Source organism: Mesitornis unicolor, unplaced genomic scaffold, assembly GCF_000695765.1.
Source record: "Mesitornis unicolor isolate BGI_N332 unplaced genomic scaffold, ASM69576v1 scaffold26969, whole genome shotgun sequence".
NCBI classification, from domain to species: Eukaryota; Metazoa; Chordata; class Aves; order Mesitornithiformes; family Mesitornithidae; genus Mesitornis; species Mesitornis unicolor.
The window spans coordinates 1-10,993 of NW_010206951.1; the positions used below are offsets into that span (position 1 = coordinate 1).

General features: G+C 47.4%; 1 protein-coding gene across 1 annotated transcript in view; it reads right to left on the bottom strand.

Annotated features, from left to right (window-relative positions):
- Positions 1 to 304: 304 nt before the first annotated feature.
- LOC104546556 (solute carrier family 22 member 4-like) overlaps positions 305 to 10,993 on the bottom strand; it is a gene marked incomplete at both ends in the record, with an annotated part of 12,881 nt that continues 2,192 nt past the window's right edge. Inside the window, 5 exons of the mRNA XM_010191972.1 lie at positions 305 to 487; positions 1,153 to 1,367; positions 2,365 to 2,465; positions 4,947 to 5,073; positions 7,706 to 7,877. Of these exons, the coding sequence (XP_010190274.1) occupies positions 305 to 487; positions 1,153 to 1,367; positions 2,365 to 2,465; positions 4,947 to 5,073; positions 7,706 to 7,877 (798 nt within the window). The remainder of the gene's footprint in view (positions 488 to 1,152; positions 1,368 to 2,364; positions 2,466 to 4,946; positions 5,074 to 7,705; positions 7,878 to 10,993) is intronic.

Below are 10,993 nucleotides of genomic sequence, written 5' to 3' on the forward strand. Positions count from 1 at the left end.
CCTACGCTGCTCTCTAATAGGTCATTAATCACTTATATTTGTGCAGCACTCAGAATGTGATGGTAATTAGTGTCTACTCAGGTGCTGCATGAACACTCCCTCGCCTCAATAAAGGAAAGAAGTGAAACCCAAGGAGCTCCACTTCATTTCTACAGTGTTTGACAGTGACCTCAGACCCAAGGTGAGAGAAGGGACTTCAGAGATAACAAACAAAGGGACTAAAAGCTGAGGCTGCACTGCAAAAGCTCTGATAACTTCTCTGGGCAGTTGTGTAGTGCGAGGCAAGAAATGCAAAGTATCTTACCCAGGTAAACAAAGTAAGGAGCGATGATGCTGCCCAGCCTGGAAGCCGTGGAAGTAGCTCCGACTGCCATGTTTCGGACTAGCGTGGGGTACAGCTCCACGTTGTAGACGTAAAGCATTGAAAACGCAGCTGTGATGCCAAATTTTCCAAGCATCACCAGGCCAATGGACAGGACATTAAAATCTGGAGGAGAAGAAAATAACATCAAGGTGGATAAACGACACCCAGTGCTTGTTACTTGTACTTCTTCTGCATCCCAAAGATCATATTGCTGTTTTTTCCCTAGCGGTTGAGGGTTTGGGTTTTGGGTTTTTTTAATTATACGATGTATTAGCCCCATCCCTAGATGACTTGGCTCCAAACTTCCCACTGAGCATAACGTAGATGCTCAGGTTATTTTGTACTTTTCACATTTTGGTTCTCTCCCAGTAAAACAGCATTCGTGAAATGGAACAAAACTCTGGATTACACAGCAACAAAGCACAAGCTTAAATCCACCCCTTTTTCTCAAAATCCCGTGGAGATTTACACACCGTGAAATCTGGTAGACTTGCAGGGGGGTTTTTTAGCATCTACACACAAGCAGATAAATCACAGCTCACTTTTGGCTCTCGTCTTACAAGCCGGTTTCCCTGGACTATAAAAAGCTCAGTAATTTGACACAATAAATGAGAGCTGCGCATGACTCAGCATATACATATAAAAAAAAGCAGGGCTACAAGTGGTCAGCATAAAGTCTCAAATTCTAAATTTGATTGTGGTTTCCCGTAACTTTACAGAACTATTAGATAGTGCTGTAAAATATTGCTAAGATTTTATATATTCGAGTCACGTATTACATTTTGTACCTGCAGGAACCAGCTGAATGAAGAGGACAACACCTCCCCCTAAAAAAAAGGTGCCAGATAAGGAGTAGCGCCGAGGGAGGGAGCGGAGAAGCAGCCAGGCAATCACGTAAGCTGGAACTTCAATAACAGCTGAGAGGAAACAGTTGATGTAGGCATTTCCATGCCAGTTTGGAGTGCTGAGGGACAGGCCAAAGTAACCAACTGACGTGAAAAACCTGGGAAAAGCAATAAAACCAAATGATTCCAGAAACAGCCATCTCTGAACGCCTCCAGTGTTGCCTCAGATGTTGTTACAAAAATAGGATGTCGCAACGCGTGGCCACAGGCATCGTGGCTTTAACAAAAATCTCAGTGCCAACCCCATCTTTCTAATTCTGTCACCCCTTCCAGTGATCATATCCACAGCAGCTTGAAGAGACCTCTCATTTCTCTGTCCTTCCTGCACACACACTACCAAGTAAAAGGCTCTGTGGAAGTCGTTCACAAAGGCTTTTCACTGCAATGGACTCGTTAACGGCACAATGAAGTAACTCTTGAGAGCTTCCCATGCCAACTACTTCCCACTTGTAGCCAACTCCAGTGACAGCATCTCCCACCCTCAGCAGTTCCATTACATCTTATTTAATCTTCTCAAACGAGCTGGATGGTCGGGTTTCAAATCTCAAGAGTGCCTTATTATGGCATGCCAAGGGTGCTAGCCAGTTCCTTTCTGCCGGGGGAAAATAAGTACAGAAAAGGGTCCTGGTTTGTCTATCTGGTATTATTGGGTCCTCATTCCTCGTGGCTGCCCAGGCAGGGACCAGAATCTCACAGAGATGGGCACAGAAACAGAACAAAACTGCTGGCCATGGGTCTGGTTCTTGTTATGTTTCTGAGTTGCTGCCTCTGCTTCAAGGACATTTCTCTTCAAACAGAGATTAGAGAGGTAGGAGTTTCTTTTTATTATTAAAAAAAAAAAGCAACAGAATTTAAAATACACAAGTTGTTACACATGGTTTCCTACCTATTTTACATCTGAGTTGAAGCTACTGTCTCCATACTCTTATGTATTAATTGCAGTGCGGTGCAAGGACACTTAGGGCCATGTACTGGCCAAGGACCGCATGTAGATGGGCTCCGAGGCAGAGACTTGTTATCTAAACCTGTGCCATGTGCCCTGAAATAAGAAATGGTTCTATCGCCTGGGTACTTTAGGAATACACATTTCCTTACCACAAAAGTAATGACATAATAGTAATAGTTGCAATGTTTCGGGTTCGAAATAGGTCCAGAAGGATAGCCTTCTGCTGCCGCTGAGGCTTCGAATCCTGCATCTGAAGGAAAAAAGGAAACAAAACCAAAAAAATTCCCACACACCTAAGAGCAAAACAACCTCTGCACACCCACAGGTTTGGGCAGTTAGGAAGTTACAACTAGCGGGGGTAACCAGTCAGCCCAAGGGCCACTTCTGCACCAGGGAGGGCGGTCCTTAGGTAGAGCTTGTCTCTGCACCCAGCTGTGCTCGTGGTCGTTTCCAGGTGACACTGATTAATTAAACAGGAGCATCAGCTGACAAGAAAGACGCATTAACGTTTCCTTAAGGCTCTTTTACTTTACTTCCAGGAGTAACCTCACTACCAAGGGCATTTTTCCGTGCACTCTCTGTTCAACTCTGTTCAGTTCAACCTTCACAAACGATGTGAAATGAATGCAGACAATCACACAGTTTTTCTGCCAGGGAGGAGGAGGACGGATGCCAGAGCTTGGCGCAGTGGCCAGGGCACATCCCGGAAGCATCCACCACCCCAGATCAGATTGAGGGTCCAGTTTGAGGCTTGAAGCAGGAATCTTCTGGGTGACATTAGGGTGTCTTTTTGCCTCCATGGAGAGTGCTCGCTGGGGCACAGCCAGTGCTGGTGGCCAGGTCTCCCCACAAGCCCACAGTGCAAACAACCCTGGTTCTCCCTGTGGGGCTATGCAGATTTCCTCTCCTAGCAAGAGAGGATGGTTTCCAAGGAATGTCTCTCTAGCAACGTCTGAAAAATACTTCCAATGGAGGACTTCATGTGCAAATATCATCCTCAGGCTTTGTGGACAGATGCTCTGGCACTCAAGGTTCCCATGAAGTAAAGGGCAGCTGAGCTGCTGCTTGGTCTCAAAAATACACAGGAGTGGTGAAAAGCAAACTCACGTGCTGGAGACTGGAAAAGTCACGTCCAGTATGAAAGACATCTGAACTCTGGCTGTGAAGCAAGGAAAGTGTTTTTCTATGGTTTCTGTGGGATGAGCTTCCCATAGCTGGAACATGCACTTGAACGCACACTAGGACATACTCTTGGAAAGATCTTCAGCAGCTCAGCCAAAATTGAAGCGTGACATTCACGAGATGGATCCTGCCCACGGGAGGTGCAGCACGCAGCATCTGTCCCCTGCAGATACTGCAAAGGAGCACGCGGTGCTTTGCTTTCTGCTCTATCTGGAGCCATCAGGAGGCATAAAACACAGGTGGCAGCATAACACAACAAAGTGAGATCTGACGTACAGACACACGGTCGTTTGCAACGCAAGGCTGGGAGCATCGCTGGCTTCTTTGCACGAGGAAAACATCTGAGCCTCTTCAGCTCCAGGGAAAAGCCATGAGAACTGGCGATGGGCACAAGAACCAGCTGTCCCGCTGTGGCCATGCTGCTCCCCAGCTTGCTCAGGGACTAGGTTTGTGCTAGGCTTTCTCCTGTTAACCATTAAATATGAAATACAAGAGAAAAAACAGGCTTGAAGAAAAGCTTAATGTTCTTCACTACTGACGCGGTTTCACCAGGATAGACTCACAGAATCAGTTTTCTCTTCAGGAAAGCTGCATTTCTGCAAAGACTACAATACTTGATTTTGTGGGAACAAAGCTGGTAAGACAGTTTGTGTCAGGTTTCGACCGGCACTGGTACGTGGTGACCAAGGTCTTCAGCAGTTCTGAGATTGGCCAGGTGCAGAAGCTGGGGGGAGCAAAAGCCAGGGGCTTTCAGGAGAGCTGACCAAGCTGGCCAACAGAATTATTCCATGCCATGAACATCACACTCATTTTAAATTGGGGAGCTTGCTGGGGATACTCTTTTTCCTCAATGGTTGCCATCCCTGGAGGGTCCACTTGTTGTTCTGCTCCCGAGGCCTACTCCTTGGCCCGTTGTGACCACTGTATTGGCTGAGTAGCACTTTTTGTACTTCATATTATTAATATTAGTTTATTATTATTAATATTTTATTATTTCTGTTTCTATTTCAACCCACGAGTCTCCTTTCCTTTTCCCAATTCCCTTTCCCAAGTGGAGAGGAGTCATCGGTGACAACAACTGCCTAAATGATGACAACTGCCTTTGTAACCGTCATGGTTTTCAAGTGCCCTTGTAGCACTCAGATGCTTTGGCAGCTTTGTGCCACCTGAGGGGTCCCTCGGGGCTCCACACAGCCCCTGCACACATGGGTGCCAATTTAGGGTCCCCTGCGCAGCCCCCCATGAAGGGATGCTGTTAAATTGCAAACTACTAATACTGCACCGAGCTGAAATGGGAACAAACATCTTCCTCGGGTCTTCTCCATGCCCAAAGGATGAAGCAATCTGGGTCACCCTTGCTCTGAAAACCACAACCAACCACTGCTGAGGAAGAGAATTTTACTGTAAAAACCAAACAAATTTAAAAACAACCCCTCTGGCTTCTTATTTTGAACTCGCTAACCCAGCACTTACCTCACGCCAACAGTCACTGCCAGCCTCTAAAAGCTGCTGGTGCAAACCATTTCTCTGCAGGATTTATGAAACGTACCTCCACAGTGTCGAAAATCACGGCTGGGGCTGGAACGCCATTTATTTTTGCAGCCTTTCGGATAATAACTTCTGCCTCCTTATATCTTCCCTGGGAGATCAGCCACCGAGGGGATTCAGGAATGATCCTGCGAGAAGTTGCAGAATCAGTGACCCAATGTTTTCACAAAAGTAAAAAGTTATTAAAAACACATGTATGGTTTTTACAAGTTGGGCTCTCATCTCACGGGTCGCTTGCAGCAGAAGACAGTCAGCACAGAAGCTCGTGGGCAATGCAATTCATGGATTTGTCCCACTGGGATCAGTGGGAGAATTCAAATATATGGGACGTGTTTATTCTCGTGCTGAAGTAGATGCACGCTGAGGTCCCTGTGCTGGGTGGTTGATTTTAAGGAATAATTTATGTCAACCAGAAAAAAGAAATAGAGGTCACCACACAGACAGCAAAGATGGGGGTTGATAACCAGTGTTGAGCGAAAATATTCTTAGGAAGCTGCACACAATGTGGGAATGCTTTAAATATGCCCAGGGGATATTTAAGGCTCTGTGTCATAGGAATCTCGCACATAAACCGCACAGTTTACCACAACCCTGAGGCAGGCTCTCCCAGGCAGAGGATGGTGGCAGGGTCCCCTTGCAGAGCTGACAACATTTTCTAGTCAAAGCCAGGCACGTGTTGAGTGAATTAACACCAAACACAGGACAGAAGATCTCACCTTTCCTTAACTAAATCCTTTGATCTCAACAGATGCTACCTTCCTCCCTTCAGCCAGCAGCACTTTTTCCTCTCCTTGGACAAAAGCAGGTCAGGCTCCTTTTCTGGTGAACTCCCTAAAGGACTGACCCAAAGCCATGCCAACGGTTTCGAGCATCAGATGATTTCTATTGGATCATTCAACCACTAATGCGGCTTTCTGTGAGGTGAGCTGCCTCCACTGCTCTTCTCTGTGGGCAAGCTGAGGAACACAAGACTGCAGAGACAATGCTGGGAACCTTCTGGAGAATTTGGGAGAGGAATGAGTAAAAGAGCAGCTACGGCAGGGAGAGGTGGGATGCGCAAGTCACATCACCCGTGGAAGCAGTGGGTCCAGATCCCCAGATACCAACGTGCCTCAGCAGAGCTTTGCCAGTGCACCTTGACCTCCATCTACCACCACTTCAGTCCCAGACTGCAAGTGGCATCCATGGAAATGTTTGGCATGCTTTACAATATATGCTCTTGAAAAGCACGGAAATTCCCACCAAATACCTTGCAAAGCAGGACTCTGAAGCCATGCCCTGGGGACAAATTTCACGTGCCTCACAGTGCCACTTCTATAGCAGACATCTGAGAGGCTTCCACCCAAAACCAACCTCCCCACAGAGCAGCTGCTTGGTGCAGAGGGAAATGCCTCTGTGTTGAAGGAGTCTGAAAATTAAATAAGCAAATTGACCCTTACAAAGAATCAGACTATCTTTAAAATCAGATCATAGCAGAGGTGGAGCTGAAAAACATTTTAAAGGTTTGGTTTGAAGACTGAGATTAACGAAACAACCAACCCCAAACCAAAACCATCAGCAGAGACTTGTGACAGGAGTGAGATCTGCAGGAGGTCTTTTAGACTAGAGAGGAGTGGGTCTAAATCACTTAACTGTTCTAAAGACGTTGATCTCTGACTTACAGGTACAACTCTTTCAAGGTAATAGGAAAAAAGGAGTTCCTCAGATAAGACTAATGTGAAAGGAAGGAACTCTTTTTGTTGTAAATTATCCTTATTTTAAGAGTATGAACGATACCTTGCCTTTCCCTTCCTATCTTCTAAACACTTCTCTCTTCAGAAATCAATGGATGACCAAGGCAGCAACAAAACAAGGGTATCCGCTCTTCTTCAGTGCTTCAGCCCAGGGAGTTTGCCTAAATTGTTTTTTCAGTCTCCCAGGGCAGAACACCCATGGGCAGGTGAGGGTGCACCGACACGTCCACCAGTGCGTTAGAGCAGGGGTGGGTGAGTACAATGCAAATATAAAAGAAAACATGGATTTAGCGTGGGATGGCTGGGAGGAGCAGGGAAAGGAAAAGCCAACTTTTGGCATAGCCAGACTGAGTTACCGTGGGCTGAAGGAGCTCACAAATCAAAGTCCTGCTCCAGCACCCAAAGCAAAGCCTGGGAGGATGCATGGCTCCTGGCACACAGAGCCCATGAGACGGGGCTGGCCCGGTGAGCTCAGCCAGGAAACGCCTCTGCTTAACGGCATTGGGTGCAATCAACTGCTTAACGGCATCGATGGCAACGAACTGCCAGCTGCTGCGTGCACAGCGCCTGGGCTCAGCCTTTCGCTGTGAATCTGTATTTTAAAAATGGCTTAAAGAAAAGAGGAATGAAGCAGAGTTAGAACAAATCACCCAGCGGTGCTATGGGGTAAAGCCTAGGGGTGGTTAACAGCATTCGGAGTTAGGAGTCAAATATTGAACTCTGGAAAAAACTGCTCTGCAAAGCCAGTGAAAAAGTGGCTTCAAGCACAGAGCCAGCACCAGCAAGGCTCTGCAGGTAGTTGATTTGACTTGAAACTGGCAAAAAAACCCCAAATTGATAAAATCAAAACCAAAGCCGAATTCTGAAACAAGACAAAACCTCCTCATATGGCATATAGGGAAAAAAAACAACAAAAAAACCAAGAAAGAGGAGAAAGGGGACCCCCGACACCCTGCCGTTACCCAGCGCAGGAGAGCACGGGGCAGGAGGGGAAGGGGGAGCGGGGCCGCGGCGCGGGGGCACTCACCACCAGAGCGGGATGCAGAACAGCCCCGGGACAGTGAGCGCCAGCAGCAGCATCCGCCAGTCTCTGATGAAGTAAGCAAACAGTGGCAGCAACATGTAGCCAATTGCAAAAAATATGCAAACTCCTAACGTAGAGAATATAATACGAACTGATTTGCCAAGAATTTCTGTTCCTGTTTAAAACAAGGGAGGTTGGATTAGCATTTTAACTCTTGTCTTTTCAATCATGACTACACACTTTACTGCATTTACCAAAAAAAAAAAATAAGCTAAGCAATCTTAGAAATGAGCAGTTTCTCTTATAATACTTAAAGGGACACTGTCAAGGAGTAATGGTCCGAGAGGTGATCATCATCACGGTGCTATCAATCTGGTTCCTCCAGACTTTTGCTGTGCATCTCCCCTGGAGCTGCCATTGAAGGCCCCATGAGACCAGCACCATTTGGGCTCTTCCAGTGCTCCCACCAGTCCAGCAGAATCTGATACAAAACCATTTTCAGTGCTATACAGAGTTGTAACAGCAACATCTGCGCAGTTTCTCTGTTACTGCCATCAGTGTTTGCTCACAGATCGAGCAGAGGGTTTGGAGAACCACAGTTCATGAATTCTCCTCTATTGCAAAGGGTGGTAAAGCAGAAGAGAACCAGCTGACAGTGTCCTTTTAACCAAGTCTTCTTGTTCACATCTGCTGGGAGATTAAATGCTCTGGAAACAAAAAATGAAGGCTCCCACGTGGAAGCACACAGTGAAACATGGACCCTGTGGTTTGCCCCAAGGATGAAGGAATCCCGGCACTGGTTGATGCAGGGCCCAGTTCAGCTCCCACCCACGGTCAGAGGCAGATGTGAGTGCAAAGACATGAAGCTGCAAAACACTGAGCTCCACAGCTGTGTGCTAACCCCAGCCAAAATACTGGGTGAACCAAAGGTGTTATGAGGAGCTGAAGGAGCTTCTGTCCTCCTGGGTCCTTTTCCCAGCCTGGCAAATCTGCTCCTGTCCCACCCAGCGGTTTGTGGGGCAGCAGAGCAGACCTGGGCTGGTGCTGGCAGTGATAGCAGCAGTCACTCAGCACAGCACCGACCCACCCAGTCGGTGAAAAGCTGCTGGGATTATTGGGGACCTTCAGATGAATGAGCACCTTCTGTTTGCTTTGATTAATGCATTGCCTGAGACAGATAAGGGCAGGCATGGGAAGGGCCAGCAGACTTTCAGGAGCCTTCCCGACACGCTCGGCTAGGACCAGCACATCACGGGCTATGTGACACAACCAGGGAAGATGCCATCTTCTAATAACACCATTATTTAGCTAATAATAAAAAATGAGACTGTTGTAAGCCTTCAGGAGCACCAAATGTCTTTTCTAATAAAATACCCAGCCACTGCTTAACAAAATCCATGAATACCCTCAGGTCTCAGGCTCATTTCTCATTGAGCTCTCATCCCCAGGTCTACAGAGCTCTGCTCTCCATCAGGAGCACCACAAGGGCCGTAACTCCCATGGTTTGATCAGGACTCAATCAAAAAGCAAATGACACTGACCAAACAGGAGGGTCTCGAGACGTCTGGGGAGTCTACTTTGGTTATGGAGCACAGTAACAACCCCAACATTTAATATTGCAGAGAAAATGGAAAAAATACCCCAGACTGAAAAAAGCCTCCTATTTGACAGCTATGTGAATTTCTGTAATAGAAACTTGGAGTAACTGAATAAAGAATAAGAACACAATAAGAAAACTGGAAATAAGAACTCCTAGGGATAAAACAAGTCTGTGGGGATAAATTAAACTGTCTTCCTCTACCGATTGCTCTTGTTTAGAGGGGCTCTCTTAGGAGACGTCTGATACTTTAAACACTAGTTTATACCTAGTAAATGTTACGTTATCATTTGTGGCAATTCCAAGCCAATACGAGATGACATCTTTCAACTACAATTCTCTTCTCTCCTGCCTCTCCTCCTCCCTCATTCTCCTGGCCAAGAAGTAACAATTCTGGGACGATACCAACATGCCTTCACAAATCTACATTGTGTTTGACAGTCCCAGGACTTGATCACAAGAGTCTTGAGCACAGAAAGACTGAGGTCTAAAGCCAAGGAAAAATGCCACAGAGAGAAATTTCACAAAATGTGGCTTAAATAAAAATAATTCTCTACAGAAACTCACCAGCAGCTCAGGGGGAAAACTGTTCTCATGGAGATGGGCAGCAATAGTGCTAAAGGCAGGGAGAGCCCAAGGGGCTGAGGATGCTGGAACAGGGTCTGAGCTACACATGGGGAGGCAACGCAGGTTGGGATGTTGAAAGCTGGAGCAACAGGAGAAACCTGTGCTGAGGTGGCCACTTGAACAAAAAAAATCCATCCCATCTGGAGATGGAGCAGCACAGCCAGTGTCAACAGGGACTTTATACATGCTGGTGTCACTGCTGAGTGCAGGTCACAGCCCTGACCACCAATGAATGAGACAAGAGAGGCATCTCCAGTGCATCCCATAATCAGGATGGCTTTCTTAAGGAGTTGCTTTTCTTTTTGTAGGTATATTCACCTACCCAGCACCTCTGTCGTGCAAGGCTTCCTGGAAGCTTCTGGGTTTGCCTTGCCTTGGGCAGAGGCAGGGGTACGCCGACCATGCAGTGCAGGGCGGGAAGGAGCATCCTCCCTGATGCCTTCCTCCTTACCTATGACAACAGCTGATGACTCACTTAAATTAGGAAGCTACTGTATAAATTAGTTTGGATTAATCCTACCCTTAGTAACAGCCTCAAGCGGCCAGCACAGCGAGTGCCCAAGGCACCGGCCTCTTCGCTCCCTGGGAGATATTGCTGCTGCCATGACTCCCACGAAAACAGGATGGGAGGTAACACGAGGGGAAAAGTGTCCTCGAACTGCAACTGTGCAATTAAACAAACCTAACGTTGCTTCAAGCCCCTGCAGTTTGCCTCTGCCGAGCACCGAGGCAGCATCCCAGCCTGCATCCAGTGCTGCTCCACATTCCCGGGGAAACTGCAGAGCCAAATTGCTGCCCCATCAGATCCTATGCCCCATCACAGGGATCACGCTACACAAACCCCACGTGCTTCCAGGAGGGTTTTTGGCCATGCCAGCACTCCTGACCCAGCACCGTGCCCCCCAGCCCTCCCATGGCAGGCGTTTGCTCTGGCTCCATCGGCTCCACACAGGCGGTAACTGCCAGGATGGAGGGAGCACAGCAACGGCAACAGCGAGGGATCTGCCCGCTGACAGCCTGACCTACTTAATCCTTCCTCCGCCAGCCGCAGCGGTGACTCACATCTG